Here is a 23,464-nt window from a genome sequence, read left to right as displayed (position 1 = left end):
ATTCTCATTTCTAGCCCTGAAAGGACATGAGATATTAGACTTGAAAGCCATCAGACTTCAGAAGTAATTTTGGGGAGAAGGGATTCTACATCTAGAGGGAGAAGTAAATATTTCTCTAGAAAGAGGATACAAAAATGCTATTTGAAGCTGTTTAGAAAGTTAGAATAAGTCCTGAGGAGATGGATTGGTGGCAGGTAATGAGATTATAGGCATGTGATAAAATGAACTGGTATGCAATAGCAATACATTTATCACACTCCTGTACAATTTACCACATGGATATCGCCTCCTGGTATCATCTATATTTTCATAAACTATCTCCACCGTTGTTCAAGGTTTTCATCTGTTGTTTAAAGCAAGATATTTTACATATTTCTAGGGTTTAGGAGAATCGCCTCATACCAAGCACTAAATGCTGAGTAACTTGAGACTGTAGATATATTCAATTATTTTTAATTTTAGAGATGCATAAATATTACACGTTATTTATTTAGGAAATAATTGTATTAAATACTTACAAGATCTTCTATGATTTCTTTGACTGCTGCTACAGCTAAAATAAACAACAGAGGAACCAATGTTGTATAACGACCTGTTGGCGACACATCTGGAATTTGCTATTAAAACAAATATAAAATACATTTTTCTTTTAAGTCAAAGTGCAGTTTGATTATAATAAACAGAACTTAGTAATGCAAAAGAATGCTACTTTATTCAGGTTCACGTACAATTCCATTTTCTTCATCTGCACATTTTAGTCCTTCTTACTACCGAGCCTATAATTGCTTACTATTTTCAATCTCCCAAATTCATTAAACTTATACCTGTTCTCATAAAATCAGAAGCAACATGTAATTAATATGAAAAATGTTTCTATTTGGGCAACTGAATTATAAAATGAAGGCATAAATATATAGGAACTTATGGTGAGATATTTTGCAGCATTCCCCTCCATCTTCCCACCACAAGGGCTGATGCTATATCTGATTTCAACACCAAGTCTGGGGAAGACACTGAGCTTTCCAGTGTCTCAGTAAAACTCTTTTGTTTAACATAAGAGATTGTTTAATACTTTTGTAATGTAGTGCTGACAGTTTTCCATCTGATGGCTATCAGACAGACCCAAAAGACATAGTATAGTAAAGCACATGAGTGGTTACATTTTTAAAAGTACTCAGAGGAATTATTCTCATGAGTGAAGTTATGCATATGCTTCAGTGTTTTCAAGAACGGGGATCTAAAGTTCAACTGACCCATGACCAGTGGAATCTATTCACTATTTTCTTTGGAGTTAGATGTAAGTTGTGCAAAGGAGGACTGCATTTTACAAAGCACTGTGTTCGGGGGGGGATAAAAATTATGTATTAAAAAATCAAAATCAGATTTTTTTACTTGTGTGTTCCTAGTTCTTTGCATTCTTATTTTATAGTCTTAAATTGCAGTAGATGTTTTGTACTTGTTTCTTTTATTAGTGTTTCCTAATTAACAGAATTTCAGATTTTAAATAAAGGTTTCTCCTGCTAAGAAGTTTCATATTTAAAATGTTCATTATACCAGAAAAAGGCAAGTCCTACATCCTCATTAACACCTTTGATTGCAAGATCACAAAAAAACTAAAAAACCCACAAAACAGATAGCCTATACTATACGAATGTGCATGCATGAGTATAGCTGGGTGATCTAATGTTCACAATGAACTATTGTGTGTGTTACAGGAACTACAGATAGAGGAGCTACTTAGTTCTATGGCAAACACTGATAACTCTGGTTATCCACATTCATCTGAATATTTGACAAACACTCATGATAGAGGCAGAAGGTGTGAGAGTGAATATAAGTGCCACGTGACTAGTGTTATGGTACAAAATGCAGCCAATATCACTAAGATGAGGAAAGCTTTCCTCTTTTGTTAATTGTTTATATTGACTAATTAATATACAACAACACTGATTTAGGTGAATTTAGAAATGTTAAATATAAATGTAACTTTGTCACTATTCCTGTCCAGAGTTCAAACTTCAGTCATTAAGTATGGCATATATAATGTATCACACCAACTATATGGTCTGCCTTTACTTATCAACTTAAACAAATGTGAAATATTTTAAATCAATGCAGTTCAAAAGTATTGTGTGCTTTTTTTAAAAAAAAGCACTTCTGAGTAAGATGGACTTCAGGTGGATGAAGCACATAAATAGTCCCCTCTCTAAGGCAATCAAAGTTCAACAGTTAAATAATGGAAGAATTAAACATCACTCTGCTGCACTTGGTATAGTAATTGGTACTAGTACTAGTTAATGTCAGAGTCACCTATGTAGAAATGTAACATGAGAATCTCAAATTTTAAAAATAAATGTCTATTTTAAATTAAAAGAACAGGAGTACTTGTGGCACCTTAGAGACTAAATTTGTTAGTCTCTAAGGTGCCACAAGTACTCCTGTTCTTTTTGTGGATACAGACTAACATGGCTGCTTCTCTGAAACCTATTTTAAATTAATTACTTGGTTTTGATACGCATCAATATCTTTGACTGCAATGGTGTCAGATCTTAAGCTAAGATGGATCAGGGCTGATCACTTCCTGAAGATCCTTTCTACAAGTAGCTGTGTTGGTGATTCAGTAAGGTTGTATGTTTTCCTCTCAATCAGCACTCTGCTAATTGACCAGTATTAGAGATGGAAGTGCAGTCTTCTGGAAGAGACTTCAAAGTGAGGCCCTGTCCATCTGTGTTCAAAGATCTTCTGGCACTTTTTGTAAAGGAAGAACCTTAGTCCTGATCAAATACAGGTTGGTAAACCAAAAATATTAGTTTCTTTGTCTGAAATATTAATTTATCATGATGGAAGAGTTCTACAATGAGAACAGGTCTGTTAGCCCATCAATTAAGTTCAGGCCATAATGAGAAATAAAAATTCGAAGTAAGGAAATATTTTCTATAAATAAGACAGTTGCAAAATGAGATGTATAAATATCCGGTATTTCACTAACATTTTATTCTTAATTCATTAAAGCCGTATCACATGATTTAATTAGATGGACACATGGTATTTCTGTAAAACATTCAAATAGCTATAATAGTAATCCATGGAGTGTATTAGCACTTAAATGTTTTGAAATTCAGACTTTTTTTTAGTTGAGCTTACCTGAAGTAATGCAATAAAAAGAAAAAATGCATTAGCAGCTCTTCTGAACTGGGAATAAAGAAACCTTGGCAGGAATGTGATTATGTTGTATTTTGCAGTGCTAAAAAAGAAAGACAAAAAAACCACGTACAATTATTATAGTACCAACAAGTTACACACACACTTTCCTTATTATTCCTTGAAGTGCATGTCATGACAGTACCTTACAATCCAGGTGTTCTGAAGAACAATAAATTTGCTTCAAATAAAAGTCGAAAGAGGGTGTTAAATGAATCAGACAGTGCCTACATTAAGAATCACTTGGAGTTCCAAACCTAAATGATCTCCATCTCCCAAACCACAGCACTTGAGTAGACTCATAAACATCATTATTGTATGCAGCGTTGTTGTAGCTGTGTTGGTCCCAGGATAGTAGAGAGACAAGGTGGGTGAGATAATATCTTTTATTAGACCAACTTCTGTTGCTAAGAGAAACATGCTTTCAAATTACACAGAGCTCTTCTTCAGGTATATAGTACCATTTCAAAATTATCTATCTGCTAGCAAAGTAGCAGACAGTATCATTTCAAAACTGGTCCTGAGGAAGAGCTCTGTGTAGCTTGAAAGCTTGTCTCTCTCACCAACAGAAGTTGGTCCAATAAAAGATATTTCCTCACCCACTTTGTCTCTCATAAACATCAGACAGCTTTACTAGTGAGCAAGCAGATAGTACAATTTCAAAATTATCTACGTACTTTCATACTATCCCAACAATTGTACTATCTGCTATTTTGCTAGCAGGTCATTTTGAACTGGAAATATGGACTCTAAGACTATCAAAAGGAAAAATACGGTGTGTGTATAACTTAAAAGTTGCCTCATCAATCATTTGAATACTATTTCAATTTTAGCAGTGCCTAAATGCTCCTAATAACTAAGCTATGAGAAACGTTCACATCAGTTCATATGTATACTATCCTACAAGTCCTGGTTAGATCTGTAGGATTGCACCCACTTAACAATAAACTATTTTAAGAATGCAAGAAAACAAAACACAAATGTGTCCTAATGCTAAGTTATGGAAGATGACTACATTTGTTTGTTTGTTCTTAAAGTTCAAGATAAATATTTAAGGGATTTTTATGATAGACTAACTGCTGTACAACAAAGCTCTATGTCCTATGCAGAACATTACAAATGGATTATGCACCAGAAATCCAACCATTATCTGACAGATGTCATGCCTTATTCATTTTAATCTTTCAGTCTTTACGCTGTTAAATTTATTGAGTGGTTGTTTCTTACTTTAATTATAATGAACATGAAAGCAGCTGATCAATACTGCAAACGGGTTACAAACACAGTGACTACCAAATGTCAGCGTATGAACTTATCTGACTCAACATGCCTAAAGTAGAAGGGAAGTTGTAAAAAATGAACAACTGAATAGACTGATAATTTTAAACAATTTTGAAAAATAAAATGTAAATATTGTCAAGAGTTAAGTTACAAGATGGAAAGATTTTATGCTCATTGCTAAGGCTGCAGAAAATTTGTTTCTTCACTGTATAGTGAAGAAAAGCAAATTTACTTTCATAAAGCTTTTGTGGGTTTTCATTTTATTTTCAGTACTTCTTTTTTTTCCAGTGAATTTCTTATTCAGAAAAATTGTCCATGTTGGGGAGGAAAAAAAAATCAGAACCTTCCTGTAACTCATAAGACTATGCTTAGGGACCATTACACTCTATCCATTCATTCCCTTTTGATTGCAGATTTGGAGAAGGATAATATGCTGAATCACTGTGCATGTTAGATACAATAGTATAGTAACAGATGGCATGGTAGATCTGGAAAACAATACCATGTTTCCCAAAGATTCCAGACTGACCCAGACAGCCAGCCTCAGTGAGTCTAGCTAGTTAAGCATATGTCTAGACAAGCGTTTCTCAACAATGTGGCCACCGCAGAGGCACCGGAACAGCAGGCACCAGAGGGCCATGGCCCCATCGCTATTAAAAGTGGGAGGTCTATGCCCCTCCCACTTTTTACTGGCCATAAGAGCGAGCGACAGGGGAAGGGGCAGAGAGGAGCAAGAGGGAAGTAGGGTCGGGGGTGGGGGAGAGGCGGCACAGGAGCAGGGCCCCGGGGGAGGAGGCAGTGCGGGGGCAGGGCCTTAGGGGAAAGGGTAGGGTGAGGCCTCAAAGAGAAAGGGCAGCACAAGGGCAGGCCTTGGGGGAAGGGGTGGTGTGAGGGTAGGGCCACAGTTCAGGCACCGGTGGCCCCCCCACACTTTTAGGGAGCTTCCGCCGCTCATGGGCCACTGCACGCAGCCACCGGTGGATTTTTGTGTGGCTACAACAGCCTCCAAACCATGGGCAAAGATGGGGACAGGGCACAAAGCTGTGGCCCCTCCCTGCAGCACCCAGCTGTTGTTCTTGAATAGCTGTTACCAAGGGCAGCGAGATACGCCACCTTGGTGTTTGCACTAACACTGCCAACAGGTATTGGAGCCCTGCACCGTGCAGTCACCTCATGGGCTGCACCTTTGGAGACACACAGAGCCAGTGTGCACAGCACTGGAGGCAGTTGTGGTGTTCAGTTTCTGGGGCACTGCCCTGTGCAGCCCTCCTGCTCCTGTCCGGGACTCCACAGGCAGCCAGTGAGTTCCCGACCCACCTTCCCCAGGGCGGCTCCCACTGAAGGGCCACGGGAGGCAGGGACAGAGAGACGGATTTGTCAGAGCTGCCACCAGCAAGAACTGGTGGACTCACTCTGAGGCCACCAAAAATTTTGTTGTGAGAACCCCTGCTCTAGACAGATTTCCTACATTGTGCTGTAGTCTACTACTGGGAAAGTTTTGACAAATAATACATTATGCACATAGTAACAATAAGAATGATGTGCTACACTCCTTAAGGAACCTCAGCTAGAGACTTTTAATGAAATTTATAAAAAATTCTATATAAAAGTATATAAAAAAACTTCACATCAGAATAACTTGCAGAACAAAACAGTTTATCTGCTTCTGGAAGCAAAAAGACCCCAACACCAGGACCCAGTTTAGCAATGGCGCCGGAAGAAACAAAGAATCACTATAACACATCCAGGATATGGAAAATGTGTGCAGTTCTATAAGGAAGACCAATACAACAGAGTAGACCATATTTATTTTATATTAAATTTAATTTTACATCGTTCCCTCATTTTCAGTTTTCCATGTGTATCAGGTTTATGTACGGATAACTCATACCTATACCACAGATGTTGTCCCTGGAGAGGGATGAAGAAGGAAACTAGGTTTTGGCAACTGGGGCAGGGTCAGTTGGGACTTGGCACCAGTGGAGGTATGGGAGACTTTTGTGAGATAAGCACATCAGTCACATGTTTCTGGGAAAATGACAAGCACTGTGTGTCTGGAGACTGGGTTGTAGGTGGTCATGCCTAGTGGTTGGAATGGGAATCAGGCCTAATGGTCGAAGACCCCTGAAATGTGCTATGATTACCAGGCAGGAGAATCTTCAGCTCACACGGAATGAGGGGGGTGGGGCAGAAAGAAAGTCGGGGGGGGGCAGTGCTGCCTGCCTATGCAGTGCTGCATTCTGTGCCTGCTGAGCAGCAACTTGGGCCTGCCAGGCAACCCTATCTCCAGCAGGGAAAGACTGGCAGGGGAGGGATCCATACTAGCCCTTTGCTGTACGCAGTAGCTTGCTGGCGGCTCAACGTATATGCTTGTGGACTTTTTGCCTCCCTGTGCTCATCTCTCTCAAGCCTTGCTTCTGCTCTGCTCGTCCACAGATCCAGCCCAGATTCTGCCCTGCACCCAGCCTTATTCACACCCTTGAGCAACCTGGTTATATTGAAGTAATTCTGTAGACTAGACCAGGGCTCAGGAAGACAGCACTGCACTGATTTACATTTGGTTAGCACTTTCCAGGTTATCTTTACAATCACGAGGGCTAGATTTTTTTTAAAATAACAGTCCAAGTTTAAACTCTAGAGCACAATTCTGCAGTAATGGGATGGAGGATTCTGTGGAAAGTCTGATGGAAATTTCAGCAGCTGAGATTTACAGACTAGATGGGTCAATGCTAAAATGTAAACATCTGAATTTCAGGCTCAGAACTATTAATGAATGTTAAATGAAGCTGGCCAGACAGAATCTATAGCAATAGTGAAGACCCTGAGGACATCAATCACCATCAAAAGGCTTTGTGTAAAGAAACACTGGAGAATTCTGACAGTTGAACTGATAATAGTCAATGTTAAAGAAGATTTACAGTTGCTCAGAATTATTTTAGGTATATGTCTGTTAAACTGAGACAGAGAACAAAGGACAGCTTAATTCATCTGGTAATGTTGAACTCTATGCCTTGTAACCTCAAAATAGAGCAAGACATCACCTCAAAGACACAAAGAATGAAATTAAACTATCAAAAACTAGCACACAGTCCATCATACAAGATAGCTGTATTCCTGCCTACATTCATAGCACATTCCATATATGCTTGGGAACTACCAGTACTCACACACAGAAGTTCAAGGCACAAAAATTGGGTCTATTTCACAAGAGCAGACAGGAAGGAAAGCCCAGCATGAATCCACAGTATTCTGAACTGATTTATGAAAAGAGCGCCAAGTTTTTTCACATGACAAAAAAAAAAAAATGAAGAAACGAGGGCTGTCAATTAATCGCAGTTAACTCTCACAATTAACTCAAAAAAACCCCACAGAATACAAAGTGTACAGTGCTCATTTTATTTTAATTACGAATATTTGCACTGTTAAAATGAAAACAGAAATAGGTGAATTGAAAAATACTCATACAAGTACCGTAGTGAAATTTCTTTATCGTGAAAGTACAATTTACAAATCTAGATTTTTTTTGTTACATAACTGCCCCCTAAAAACAACAAAAAAGTAAAACTTTAGAACCTACAAGTCCACTCAGTCCCACTTCTTGTGCGGCCAATCGCTAAGAGAAACAAAATTGTCTACATTTACGGGAGATAATGCTAAACGCTTCTTATTTACAACGTCATCTGAAAGTGTGAACAGATGTTTGCATGGCACTTTTATAGCCGGCATTGCAAGGTATTTACGTGCCAGATATGCTAACTATTCATATGCCCCTTCATGCTTTGGCCACTATTCCAGAGGATATGCTTCCATTCTGATGACACTCCTTAAAAAACTAATGCGTTAATTAAATTTGTGACTGAACTCCTTGGGGGAGAATTGTACGTCTCCTGCTCCATGGTTTTACCTGCATTCTGCCAAATCATGTTATAGCAGTCTCAGAGGATAACCCCACACATGTTGTTCATTCTAAGAACACTTTCACTGCAGATTTGACAAAATGCAAAGAAGGTACCAATGTGAGATTTCTAACGATAGCTACAGCACTCAACCCAAGATTTAATAATCTGAAGTGCCTTCCAAAATCTGAGAGGGACAGGGTGTGGAGCATGCTTTCAGAATCCTAAAAGAGCAACACTCAGATGCCAAAACTACAGAACACGAACCACCAAAAAAGAAAATATTTAGCGCATCTGGCACGTAAATATCTTGCAACGCCGACAACAACAGTGCCATGCAAATGTCCTCTTAGGGCTCCTAACGAACAGTTAAAAAAAAGAAACCAAGATCCTACAATAATCCAACTTTCACCCCTCCCATGGAATTCCTTCGTCTTGGTCATCTGACTTCTTCAACAACCACTTTTGTGGAAAGATAAACAAACTGCTCCTGCTTCCTCCGGATCGCTTAGTCTTCTAATGCATAGGCCTGTCTATAGTCCTCCTTCCAAACATTCTTTGCTGAAAGTCTCTAATTCCTCTCAGTCCTGAGACCTATATTTCCCAAATTCCCTGGTTATGGGTTGAACAAAGAACAGCATCACGCTGGGCCTGTAGCTTACCTTAAAGGGCCAGCACACCCTGTTACTGTAAACACATACCTAGCATTACTTTCATTACCCCACACACCTATACAATGGTGATAAGGTATGGGACAACAAAACATGTCACTTGTTACATATTTTGGTGTGACTCCAGTTTAAAATACTATTCCTTGTGACAGTACTGAATCTAGAGATCAGTGTGGTCACTTGCATGCAAATATCCAATAGTTATTTTGTTACAATGCAGATTTCTAGTCTGTAGTCTGAGAATAAACCAAAAGTTTTAGACTACCGTGTACCCACAGTATACTTTTTAAGTATACTACAATTAACAATAGTATGCAGAATGCTTCTCTGCTCTTTCAAACATTTTCACTGCATTGTAAATTCAAAGAGAAAGTTTGAGAAAAGACTTTTGATTCTATAGCCAAAGTAGTTCTCTAAGTAATTTCCAAATAACGTTCTGTACCCAGTTTTATCGCGTTACTCTCTGTGTATCCACCCATTCTATCCTTCATGCCTTTTTCATGCTATTCCATACAGGCTGAAATAAATCCCACTTCAAGTATATTCACTCTTTCGGATGTCTCCTGAAAATCCACTTTTCATATCATTAGGCAATTAAAAACTTCAGAAACTAAGGGCATGTCTAAACTGCAATCAGCGGCGTGACTGCAGCATGCGTAGACATACCTGAGCTAGCTTTAATTTAGCTTGCTCAAGTAACAATAGCAGTGAAGTCATGGTAGCACAGACTAGCTGCTGAAGTACGGACCCAAGGTCTGGGGAGAGTTTGCACAGCCCATGGTGCCTCACCTTCAGTGCTATTGTTACTTGAGCTAGCTATATCAAAGCTAGTTCAAGAACATCAACAGTGTTGCAATCACACCTCTGCAGGCATAATCCAAAATTCACTCACAATCAGACTTATTTGTTTTAGCCTTTGTTCTGCTCTACCTTTTCCTGTATATGTTACATCCATTTTCTGTTTAAACTTGTTAACTGGGCCAGGAACACTCTCTTTACTTAGTCTTTGTAAAGTAACATTCAAAGTTATGGCACTAAATACATATTTTTAATATTTATTAACACTAATACATTATAAAAACTTAATACCTGACATGATTATTGCAGAATTTGGTCAACTGGGGCTGATTGATGAATACAGTTCTCATTTCCTGTTGATCAGCGAGTGAAGTTTTCTCTGAAACATCATCTGTCTTCCCGTAGCCTTTAAAATATAAAATATTTTTTATATATTTTGTCAGTTGAGTGTCTGCATATTAGATAAGTAAAAGCGTATTTTCATTTAGTTATTAATGAAAATAATTGTATAAAGACAAAAAGTGTACCCCTTAGCTGTCTTTGGGTTTCTTGTTTAGTGTTCACTCATTAAAAATTCATACCTTATAAAAAAATCCCAGAAAAAATCTATGTTAAATTTGAGTTAAGTCTGAAAGTACCTATCAGAATTCAGGGTAAAACATATTACAACGATGTTGTAATTATCCCCAAATCAAGCACTGTAAACAGAGAACATTCAATAAATTAAGGTTACACTTGTGTATTGTGCACAAATATTAAGTCATCCCACATATCAATTTCAAAGCTCGTCTTCCTTGTAACATTAACCATTACATTGTCACTGAATGTAAAAACTCTAAAGTGTAAAAGGGAACATTACAACTACATCTTTCTAATACATACTAGTTCCCCATTCTTTGCCTATGTTCACAGGCTATCTTTGCCTAATTTACAGACTGTAAATTCTTTGGTGCAAGTACCATGTAGCTTTCTGAAATGTTTGGAACTTCACAAAGTTACAGAACATATATACATTCATAATATCATTATTATTAATAGTACACCAGAGAAGAAATATTTTGGTTAATCTTTGCTAAATATATCTTTGTAGAGTTCATGGTGAAATTATCCTATCAGAAAAAAGGCTATCAAGTGCTTCAACTGAACAAACGAGGAAGACTAGCCTAAGGCCTTGTCTACACTAAAGGGAAAAGTCGATCTAAGCTACACAATTCGAGTGATGTGAATAACGTAACTCAAATCAACGTAGCTTAGACCTACTTACCGCGGGGTCCAAACTACGTGACGTTGACTCCTCTTACTCTTCTCGATCAGGTGGAGTACAGGAGTCAACAGGAGAGTGATCGGTAGTTGATTTAGAGGGTCTTCACTAGACCCACTAAATCGACTGCCAATGCATCCATCACTGCAGCGTTGATCCTCCGGTAAGTGTAAACAAGCCCTAACTAACCTACAGCCATAAACAATAAAAATGATGGAATTGCCTTGTTTATTAGTAAATTAATAATAAAACCTTGGAACACCCATCACTACATACCTCTAGTTATACTGATCACATTCTGTCTACTCTACAACAGCTTTCCAGATGAACTTTTTAAGCTGCTACAAGTCGGTTTTTCTTTTTTATTGAACCCTGACCAATCTGCTTTATCAGAAGAACAAAAAAGTTAATAGTATAGTTATCTTCCTCTAGACAAACTCATTTATAATTTAGTGTTTATGTATCTGTGTAATTAACATTTATTAGCAGTGGAGCTCTTAATCTACATCTCTCTTAGCACCCAAAAGAGATGATTAGATCAAAGCAATCTGCCACAAACCATGTTTTCCGATTCCAGGGTACAAATAAGAGATGTTTGGTTAAAGAAAAAAAGGACACGAAAGAATTTTGGCAGTACAGCTGATGTAAAGATAGTTATCTGTCACTCTAGCTATGATATCTGTATCACTATCTATCTACCGATATATATCTATACACACACACACACACACACACACACAGTAATTGCAGATTAATTCAGCAATTGAGTGGTGATAATTAAGCTATGAGACACAGAGGGAGCGAGCATTGTTAGGCATGAATAAGGGGATAAAGCATCAAGAAGCAATGATAATCCAGCATAATGTATGCTCCATTATGTTTTACTAGAATTATAAAATGGCTTGACACAAATACTACCTAAAATGTACTAGGGGTATATTACCACCTGTTAATGTTTTTTTCATTTCAAATACATTAATCCAGACCAATGAGCTCCAGCTTCTTGTCAGTGAATGGTATACATTATCACCATACTCAGTGTTTTGGCACCAAATGCTTGAAGTTCTGCCCAGTAGCTCTGAGGAAACCTGCAGCTGAAGTTTCCACACCATACAGTGGAGACAGGATAATAGTAATAACAACAAATTATAAAATTTAAATTAGATTCTATTCTGAAAAAATGACGTCAAAAGGCATTGTGCAATTTCCATTGTTAATTATCCCTCAAGAATTGCTTGTAAAAATGGCAGAAGGCACAGTGGTTGGTGGAGTGGTAAATAATGATAAGGATAGGTAAATTCTACAGAATGATCCAGACTGCATTGTAAACTGGGTTCATTTGAACAACATGAATTTTAATACTGCTAAATGCAAGGTTATACATCTAGGATCCAACAATACAGGCCATACTTACAGGTTGGGGATATATTTTGGAAATCAGTTGCTCAGAAAAGGACTCAGGAATCAAGATGGATAACTAGCTGAACATGAACTTGCAGTACAATGAGACTGAGAGCAAATGCAATTCTTAGATGGGTAAGTAGGGGAATATTGAGTAGAAGCATAGAGATGTTATTACTACTCTATATGACATTAGTTAGGCCATTACTGTAATACCGTGTCCAGTTTGCATGTCCACATTTTTAAAATAACATTGCCAAATTGGAAAAGGTTCAGAAAAGACCTACAAGAATGAAATGAGTTATGGAAGATTTGCCTTACAAACTCAAGAAGCCTCAGGTAGCCTGATGGCCTTGATAAAGGTTATGCCTTTGACTTACAGTTCAAGAGATCCTGGGGTAGTTATGTCGGTGGAAGTAAAATTATTACCAGCTGCAGTTCTTTGGCCTGTGTTTCTGGAGGAGGTCAGACTAGATGATTAAAATAGTCCCTTCTTGACCTATTTAGCTTAAAAAAAGAAAAGGTAAGACAAGTGACTGAATCTATAAGTATCTATTAGCGATGCTCTTTTAATGTAGTGTGTGTGTGTGTGTGTAAGTAATTACCTAGGTTTTAAAAAAGTAAACTGAAAAAAAGGAAGTACCATTGTATGGCATCATATTAACACCCACATCGGTCATCAGCCCGGTTGGAACCTACAGATATACCTAAACACTTATAAAAAAAAAATCTTCTAATTCTTTGTGTGTAATATATTTCTAGCATGAACTACATATACCCATAAACCACACTGTCAGGCAAACAGGTCTGCATTTAAGCTCAGCAATAGTGGCAGGTTGATGGCTGCTCAATGCGTATGCCCACAGCTGTGATCACTCCTGTACCTGCCTTGCTCCAGCTTGTTCCCAGCCTCATTCCTATCCTGCTCCTGCCCGGCTTCCCTGCTTGCTCCTGACTCTGGTTCTGACCCCAACCCTCGGCTTGACTTCAACCACTAGGCCTGACCGCCACTGCTCTGACCACTAGGTATGACTGCCCATGCCTTGGTACTTGACAGTCACATATCAATACAGATCATTCTCCAATCCACCTGCCCATTATGTGCCACAGACACCAGCATCATGTGTCATAAATTTAACCACCAAATGCAGACCAGCAACTTAACCCTTGTGCATGTCAATTTCCTGCTATGGTCAAGATGCCAATCTTCCTATCTTAATCTCCATGGATGAAATTTACCTCTTTGTAGAGGGCCAATACAAGGCTTATGACATATGGAATTTTACCCCATATGCACTCCAGAAACAGGACCATTCACTCATTTCCTTGTGAGGCAGACAGTCCAAAGTACTTTACTCTCTTTGTCTGTAGAATACCATTTATACCATCCCTATGGACCATCCCAGTGCAAGTCAGATACAGACCATATATTCACTTTTTTCCAACCCTATTGTACAAATATCAGCTACTCATTACAGAGGAACCTGTTATCATACCAAGCCAGTACAATACTTATCTAACGAGCAATACAGGAAAGAGCTGATGTATCTACAGAATGTATTATTTTAATTTAGAATAATTTCAAAAATGTCATAAATTCCAGTTAGGATATTAGTCTTGGGTCAGGAACAAGTAAGAGGGACAGTACTAAGGCTGATTCTGAAATGTGAAATGTGATATTTTCCACATCTATGTTCATTTAAGAGACTAAGAAATTGGAATGATATTTGAATATTTATCTACCTCCCCTTATATGTTAATTTCCATATATCATATGGAAACTTAAAGGAAATAAATTGTATTGGTTAATTTTCCCTTTTTATTTTTTAAATGAAAGAGGCACCAAAAAGAAGTTTAGGAGATCTCCAAAATACCCACTAGCCTACTTTCCACTAACCACTGCTCATTCCCGCACCTTTCCTTAAAACGTGGACATTAGGAGCTCACCAAGTTTAGAGCCTAACTATTTCACAATGTCCTGCAGAGTTTGAGTTCTGGAATGTAACCAGCTCCTCTCCTCAGACAGCTTCAAATGTCTTGCAATGCCATGAAAATTTTAGTGGTTAAACAGGGATTTCTTTATCACTCTACCATTTGTTCTCTTTGAGGTCTGCCTAAGCTTTACAATGAGCTCATGGGACAACGCAGACCTCGTAAAACACACAATGCCATAGCAAGCAAACACATTTTTTAAATAAATATCTTAAAGGTGACTATTAGCCTATGTCCTAGATTTTGAATGGTGTTTATCCACATGCAAAGTTTGAAATATCATAATCAATGTGATTTTGTTTTAGCTTGCAGGACTTCTCCCAAATAAAAAGTCTGACACTGATTAACATTTCAGTTTATATTAGGCAACCATAATTTAAGTTGGACTAAATTTCCTTCAGTACGTTAAAAAATTCTAATGTACTCTGAAATTTCTTTTAGTTAAAAATAATTTCAAAACAAAGTTATAAGGAGAGAGAATCACAGAATCATAGAATATTAGGGTTGGAAGAGACCTCAGGAGGTCATCTAGTCCAATCCCTTGCTCAAAAGGGTACCAAAACCAACTAAATCATCCCAGCTAGGACTTTGTCAAGCGGGGCCTTAAAAACCACTAAGGATGGAGATTCCACCACCTCCCTAGGTAATCCATTCCAGTGCTTCACCACCCTCCTAGTGAAATAGTTTATAAATGAAACCTTCACAACAGAGCTGCTTCTCAGTAACTGTATAACTAAGGTAGTTTTAAATTACCTGTAACTCAGACAGTTTTATAAATTTTCTTCGTACAAAAAAAGTTGAGTACCATCCTGCAATAAATCCAACTAATCCAAACTGATTTAAATGAAGATGACCATGAGATGGTAGAGTTCAGGATCCAGACAAAAGGAAGAAAGGAGAGCAGCAGAATACGGACCCTGGAGTTCAGAAAAGCAGACTTTGACTCCCTAAGGGAAGTGATGGGCAGGATCCTTTGGGAGGCTAATATGTGGGGGAAAGGAGTCCAGGACAGCTGGCTGTATTTTAAAGAAGCCTTTGTGAGGGGACAGGAACAAACCATCCCGATGTGCAGAAAGAATAGCAAATATGCTATGCTAAAGAATAGCTAGCAGGCAACCAGCTTGGCTTAACAGAGAAATCTTCAGTGAGCTTAAACGCAAAAAGGAAGCTTACAAGAAGTGGAAACTTGGGCATATGACTAGGGAGGAGTAAAAAAATATTGCTTGAGCATGCAGGGGTGTAATCAGGAAGGCCAAAGCACAATTGGAGTTGCAGCTAGCAAGGGATGTGAAGGGTAACAAGAAGGGTTTCTACAGGTAGGTTAGCAACAAGAAGGTGGTTCAGGGAAAGTGTGGGACCCTTACTGAATGGGGGGAGGCAACCTAGTGACAGATGATGTGAAAAAAGCTGAAGTAATCAATGCTTCTTTTGCCTCAGTTTTCACAGACAAGGTCAGCTCCCAGACTGCTGCACTGGGCAGCACAGTATGGGGAAGAGGTGAGCACCTTAGTGGTGAAAGAACAGGTTAAGGACTATTTAGAAAAGCTGGACATGCATAAGTCCATGGAGCCAGATGCAATGCATTCGAGGTTGCAGAGGGAGTTGGCTGATATGATTGCAGAGCCATTGGCCATTATCTTTGAAAACTCGTGGTGATCAGGGGAGGTCCCTGACAATTGGAAAAAGCAGGGTGGATAAAAATCAATGATATTTTTTATTTAAATTGGATTTTTGAGGAAAAACCTATCTAAAGATAGTTTTAATTAAGATATAATGTATCTCAAAGATATCTCATCATGGAATAGGGATTATAAATTCTAATTCTATAGTATGAGACAATATACACTGGCCCCTCCCTAGAACATGGGGTTTTGGATCCATGCGCGGTCCCGCGCTATAAGTCAATTCGCGCTATATAGACGCGCGTTCTAGCGCTGTATTCATATCATGTTTAAGAAAAGTTTTGTAAATAAGCTCCAATAGTTCATGGATTAGGGACTCAATTTTATAGGGTACCAGGAGCTTCTGTATAGATTATTTAGGTTAATCTTTCTACCTAACCAATGGGACTCAGTGCTCAGTCTAGAAGATACCATCAGAGATGCTTAGTTTTGCAGTGCTCAAATTGTGGATTCGTGTTCCAGAGATAACATGCTTGTTAAAAGCAAAAATGTTTTAAAATAAATAAATAAATAATATATAGAGGTGAGAAATAACCTCACCCTATTGTCCCTCTGCAAATTTGTGCAAAGTTTCAAAAAGTTCAATGAATAGAAAATTGTTGGGGGAGGAATAGATCTGGACAAGGAGAAGAAGTCTGGAGATAAATGTGAGAAGGGAGGGACAAGCAGTAGAAACAAAAGTGAAACTGTTTGAGGAGCGTATTCCAGAAGTCTTGAGGTCTTTGACTGTAGCCTTCATTGATTTAAGATCTACCATACCAGTCTCTCACTAGAAGAGAAAACCTATAATGGCAGCAGGCCGTAAAAGAGACCCAGTTTGGGAATATTTTAATGACGTTCCTCTACCTGTGAGGTAAGACAGTCATGCGTCCAAAATGCAAACAGTGCAACAAAGAAATGCAAGGCCTGGTTGCCCGAATGAAACAACATCATGAGAAGTGTTCCTTCTCAGGAGGAAGCTGCATTGAAGATGATGAAAAGAACATGTCTGAATATGATCCTTTTGTATTTGCTTGAGTGACAACAGAAGAAGGGAATGTCTTCCTTATAGAAACAATGGATACATCAGGAAATGCACACATAGCAGAATACTTACAAGAAGTAGCAGTAAAAGCTATAACAAACTGAAAAAAAAATTCAAATATCTAGTACGCAGTTTGGTCACAGACAATGCTGCAAATGTATCCAAGATGAGAAGAAATTGTTTAGAAGAGAGTCCCAAGCTAATAACATACGGTTGCAGTGCTCATTTGATGATCCTGCTAGCCAAAGACTTCAGTGTTCCAGAAATAAAGCCTAATGTTGTTGAAATTGAAAAATACCATAACAACCATTTTTTGCAGCAGCTGGTCTGAAAAAAGTGGGAGAAACCAAGCTAACTCTCCCACAAGACATGTGATGGAACTCAGTAGTGGACTGTTTTGAGCACTATATCAAGAACTGGCCTAATCTGATGACAGTTTGTGAACAAAATTGTGAAAAAATAGATGGCACTGTCACAGCCAAAGTTCTCAACATTGGGCTTAAGAGAAATGTTGAACACATGCTGAGTACCCTGAAGCCTATTTCTGTAGCCTTGAACAAAATGCAGGGAAATAGCTGTTTTATTGCTGATGCTGTTGAAATTTGGAAGGATCTGAGTGAGATCTTAAAAAGAGAAATATGCAATGACAGAGTTAAATTACAAGCATTAAAAAAAACGAAAGGGACAAGCACTATCTCCAGCTTATTTTCTTGCAAATATTCTCAATACTCGGTACCAGGATCAAACCTTAACTGCTGAAGAAGAGGAGTTGGCTATGACATGGACATCCAGCAATCATCCCTCCATAATGCCAACTATAATAAACTTCAGAGTTAACGGTTAGCCATTCAATAAATATATGTTTGCTGATGATGTTTTTTTAAAAAAAAGTCACACCAGTGAACTGATGGAAGTCACTTAACCCCTTGGATTCAGAGACTGTTGAAGTGATAATCTCACTTTTAACAGCAGTAACTTCTTCTGCCGGTGTAGAAGTTTCTTCCTTTGGACTAATTCATTCCAAATTGAGAAATCGTTTGGGACCAGAAAAAGCAGGAAAGCTTGTTTTTCTTTTCCAGATTACGAACAAACAGGAAAATGAAGGTGAAGATGACTGAGTTAGCTGCAGAAGCCAATATTTTAAGTTTCTCATGTTGACCTGGCTGACATATTTTAAAAAAAAAAATTAAATTGACTATTTAATTTAACTATTTTAGTTAAAAACAATTTTAACAAAAACAAACCTGATTTAAAAAAACTTGAATGTTTAACTAAATTCAAAAATTCACATGCTTGTTTTGTTAAAATATTATATGTTTGCTGTTGAAAAAAATCCAGAATACATAACATTGTTGTTTTAGTTAAATGTCTGTCTGGTGATGTTCTCCTCCTAATACACATGGCAAGAAAATCCTCCAAATATTAATGATTAGCCTGTTGAATTGGAAATAGCTCACCTCCCAATGACTTTATAAGTATCTGCTTCAATTACCTTTGGTAAATGAAATAACCAAACAATCATTCATTTTCTGATATAGCTGTAAAACTAATCTGAAAAGTTTTCAAAATAAATCACTTTAAAAATGTATAGTGTGTACCTTCTAAAAATGAAACCTACATCTATCTCTGAGTGGCGAAGAATATGTATTAAGGTTATAACAACCAACAAGAATGCACTTTTATGTAGAAATCCATCAGGAACAGTCAACATGGATTCAGCAAGGGCAAGTCATGCCTGACCAACCTGATTACCTTCTATGATGAGATAACTGGCTCTGTGGATATGGGAAAAGCAGTGGACATGACATACCTTGACTTTAGCAAAGCTTTTGATATAGTCTCCCACAGTATTCTTGCCAGCAAGTTAAAGAAGTATGGATTGGATGAATGGACTGTAAGGTGGATAAAAAGCTGGCTAGATTTTCAGGCTCAACGGGTAGTAACCAACGGCTCGATGTCTAGTTGGCAGCCAGTGACAAGCAGAGTGCCCCAGGGGTCGGTCCTGGGGCCGGTTTTGTTCAACATCTTCATTAATGATCTGGATGATGGGATGAATTGCACCCTCAGCAAGTCCGTGGATGACACTATGCTGGAGGGTAGGGATAGGGTCCAGAGGGACCTAGACAAATTGGAGGATTGGGCCAAAAGAAATCTGATGAGGTTCAACAAGGACAAGTGCAGAGTCCTGCACTTAGGATGGAAGAATCCCATGCACTGCTACAGGCTGGGGACCAACCAGCTAAGCAGCAGATCTGCAGAAAAGGACCTAGGGATTACAGTGGACAAGAAGCTGGATACATGTCAGTGTGCTCTTGTTGCCAAGAAGGCTAATGGTATATTGGGCTGCATTAGTAGGAGCATTGCCAGCAGATCGAGGGAAGTGATTATTCCCCTCTATTCGGCACTGGTGAGGCCACACCTGGAGTATTGTGTCCAGTTTTGGGCCCCCCACTACAGAAAGGATGTGGACAAACTGAAGATAGTCCAGCGGAGGGCAACAAAAATTATTAGGGGGTGGGTGTAGTAGGGTCCACAACCCACCCCTCTTTCTAGGGCCCACTTGCTGCCCCAATAAGGGTCAGAGACTTCAGGATTGTGCAACACCCGTGTCTTTATTTACTTACAGTTATCCCACCACCAGTGTCCATCTATTTACAAGCTTTACAGGATTATTCAACCTCTTTTACAGGGAGAGTCAACCTCCAGCTAGGAAGCCTCTAGTTCCCTCCCTGATTGATTTCTCTTCGGCTGGTCCCCAGCCTTTTGGCTCCCTCCCAGCCTTTATAGCCCTTGGCTTGTCAGGCCAGCAGGTGTTGCCAATCCTCAGGCCAGCATCAGGCCTTTTCCATTAGCCCCAATCTGTTTCCCATGATTGGAGCTGACTGGACAGGGGTTAATTAGATGCTTTTGCACCAGCACTCTGCTAGAGTGGGGCACATGACTTATGAAGAAAGGCTAAGGGAACTGAGGTTATTTAGTCTGCGGAAGAGAAGAGTGAGGGGGGATTTGATAGTAGCCTTCAACTACCTGAAGGGGGATTCCAAAGAGGATGGAGCTAGGCTCTTCTCAGTGGTGGCAGATGACAGAACAAGGAGCAATAGTCTCAAGTTGCAGTGGGGGAGCTCTAGGTTGGAAAAACTATTTCATTAGGAGCGTGGTGAAGCACTGGAATGGGTATCTAGGGAGGTGGTGGAATCTCCATCCTTAGAGGTTTTTAAGGCCCAGCTTGGTAAAGCCCTGGCTGGGATTATTTAGATGGGGTTCATCCTGCTTTGGGGGCGAGGGGGGTTTGACTAGACGACCTCCTGAGGTCTCTTCCAACCCTAAACTTCTGTGATCTATGTTCTTTGTCATATAGATGGTCAACTATAGGCCTGGATGCAGCTAGAGCAGCAGTTCTCAACCGGGCCCAGGGCACTGCAAGCAGGTTTCAGGGGGTCATCCAAGCAAGGCTGGCATTAGACTCACTGGGGCCCAGGGCAGGAAGCCGAAGCCCCACCGTGCAGGACTGAAGCCTGGGGCCCCAAGCCCCGCTACCTGGGGTTGAAGCGAAAGCCTGAGCAATTTAGCTTCGTGGGGCCCCCTGTGGTACAGGGCCCCAAACAACTGCCCTGCTGGCTACCCCCTAATGCTGGCCCAGGCTTTTATAGGCACAGGTGAGCCATGGAATTTTTATAGCATTTAGGCAGGCCTCAGAAAGAAAAAGGTTGAGAACCCCTGGGCTACAGGGCAACTAGATCACTGAATGGGAGGTCTTCACATTGTGTACACACTGGGATTTTTATGAAACTTATCTACCACCTTCCTGAGATTTCTTTTTTATTCTGCAGATTTAAAAATATAACATAAGTAATGGAAGGCCAAGGTAGACTACATTCAATCCCCCTTATATCCTTACCCAGGTTTCTTCTCACAAAATTTATTCCCAGGAATTCACCACAAAACTTCTTGTCACTCTCTCACCTTACAACGGGTTAGTCTATTTTTTGTCAAGGTGCAAATTTCTTGGTCAAAGGTATCTCAAGGTCCAGACTCCAGAGAAAATAATAAACAAATAACAACAATAATGAAAATAGTAAGTAAATAAAAAGATTTCAGAGTCCATTCAAAAGCATCTGGCAGTCTGTACTTGGCTTGCGGTCTGCCTTAGAGCATCACTCAGCTGTTTTATACACACACACAACCAATTTTCGTCAAACTTCCACACAAGTTTTCCTTTCCCTTCACAGAAAATCTAGCAGTTTTCAGGCAAAACTAGTTTTCATAGCCATAATTATAAAGGGTCTAAAATAGGACTTGTAATGGAACCTAATTGCAGCCTTAAGTTTGACGGTATGGTTCCATAGCAGCATCTACAAATTTCAATATTTATGGTAAAAATTATAAAGGTTAACAATGCTTATGATACAGCCCATAAGCTAACACAAGGTATTATGATACAGCATAAACTAGTCAGCAAAGGTCTGGAAAGAAGTTTCTCCTCCCTGGTTCAGTACTGCATAAACGGATGCACCATGGGAAATTACACATTTCTTTGAAGAATCTGTCAGTATTCAATGCAGAGACAGGATACCTAAATATTGACTATTGGTTTGTTCTAGGACTACAAATCTGATGTTCTTAACATTCTAAGGCTAGGTCCTTCAATCAGCTATGTGTAGGTGGACCTTGCAAGATCAGAGTCTCTAAATGCACATGATACATCAATGCTTGGCCAACTCAAGAAAGACCAGGTTTTTCATAAGTCAATAATTCAAAAAGCTGTGAAAGCACAATTCAGATGATTAAACTTACTTAAGAGTTTGGCATACAGTCCACCATGGCATGAAACTTGTCTCACATTGCCACAATTGTGTATTATGGACAGATCTTAAACTGAGATGAACTAGGACATGCATTTGTCACTCTCAATTATTTTGCTAAAAAGTAAACCACTTTCTAAGTAACAGAGAGTCCTGTGGCACCTTTAAGACTAACAGATGTATTGGAGCATAAGCTTTTGTGGGTGAATACCCACTTTGTCAGACGCATGTTCTTAAAGGTGCCACAGGACTCTCTGTTGCTTTTTACAGATCCAGACTAACATGGCTACCCCTCTGATACTTGACACTTTCAAAGTGCCTTTTTCATGATAGGATCATAAAAATCTACTTAATGTCATAGGAAGCCAGTCTACTAATCAATTTCCAAATAAATTTATAATTCATTGTAAAATAATCAAAAGCCTGTCAGTCTCAAATATCAACAATATAAGAACGGCCATACTGGGTCAGACCAAAGGTCCATCTAGCCCAGTATCCGGTCTTCCGATAATGGCCAATGCCAGGTGCCCCAGAGGGAATGGACAGAACTGGTAATCACCAAGTGATCCATCCCCTGTCGCCCATTTCCAGCTTCTGGCAAACAGATGCTAGGGACACCATCCCTGCCCATCCTGGCTAATAGCCACTGATGGATCTATCCTTCATGAATTTATCTAGTTCTTTATTGAACCCTGTTATAATCTTGGCTTTCACAACATCCTCTAGCAAGGAGTTCCACAGGTTGACTGTGCATTGTGTGAAAAAATACTTCCTTTTGTTTGTTTTAAACCTGCTGCCTATTAATTTCATTTGGTGACCCCTAGTTCTTGTGTTATGAGAAGCAAAATAACACTTCCTTATTTACTTTTTCCACATCAGTTATGATTTTATAGACCTCTATCATATCCTTAGTCTCTTTTCCAAGCTGAAAAGTCCCAGTCTTATTAATCTCTCCTCATATAGCAGCCGGGTATATCCCGGCTCCATATCCCTAATCATTTTTGTGTCCCTTTTCTGAACCTCTTCCAATTCCACATATCTTTTTTGAGATAGGGCGACCAAATCTGCATGCAGTATTCAAGATGTGGGTGTACCATGGATTTATAGAGAAGCAATGATATTTTCTGTCTTAGTATCTATCCCTTTCTTAACGATTCCCAACGTTCTGTTCACTTTTTTGACTGCCGCTGCACATTGAGTGGATGTTTTCAGAGAACTATCCACAATGACTCCAAGATCTCTTTCTTGAGTGGTAACAGCTAATTTAGACCCTGTGGCAGGGTGGAGTAAAACCCCTTGAATGCCCTGCTAAAATGCTGGCTAAGCCCTGCTTTCGGGCAGAGAGGCCAGGGGTAGAGGCTCAAAGCAGCCAGTAGGGAAGCCAGCTGCAGGCCCTAATGAGGGCTGGCTCACTGCAATAGACTGAGCTAAGCAGCGACAGCTGGGCTGAAGGCT

General features: G+C 39.2%; 1 protein-coding gene across 7 annotated transcripts in view; it reads right to left on the bottom strand.

Moving 5' to 3' along the window:
• ATP8A1 (ATPase phospholipid transporting 8A1) overlaps nt 1-23,464 on the bottom strand; it is a 267,308-nt gene that overhangs the window by 204,831 nt on the left and 39,013 nt on the right. For 6 of the 7 annotated variants that reach the window (XM_042841789.2, XM_005300615.5, XM_008170556.4 and 3 more), the window contains exons 2-4: nt 10,139-10,253; nt 3,145-3,244; nt 519-617 (exon numbers count right to left, since the gene is read on the bottom strand). In XM_042841789.2, the coding sequence (XP_042697723.1) occupies nt 519-617; nt 3,145-3,244; nt 10,139-10,197 (258 nt within the window). In that variant the 5' untranslated portion in view covers nt 10,198-10,253. Of the gene's footprint in view, nt 1-518; nt 618-3,144; nt 3,245-10,138; nt 10,254-23,464 lie in introns of those variants that run through there. The other variant, XM_065596913.1, reaches the window with a different exon arrangement.

The sequence above is a fragment of the Chrysemys picta genome, chromosome 5, assembly GCF_011386835.1.
Source record: "Chrysemys picta bellii isolate R12L10 chromosome 5, ASM1138683v2, whole genome shotgun sequence".
Lineage (NCBI taxonomy): Eukaryota > Metazoa > Chordata > Testudines > Emydidae > Chrysemys > Chrysemys picta.
The sequence above is the reverse complement of the archived record's forward strand: the minus strand, read 5'-3'. Positions and strand labels throughout refer to the sequence as shown.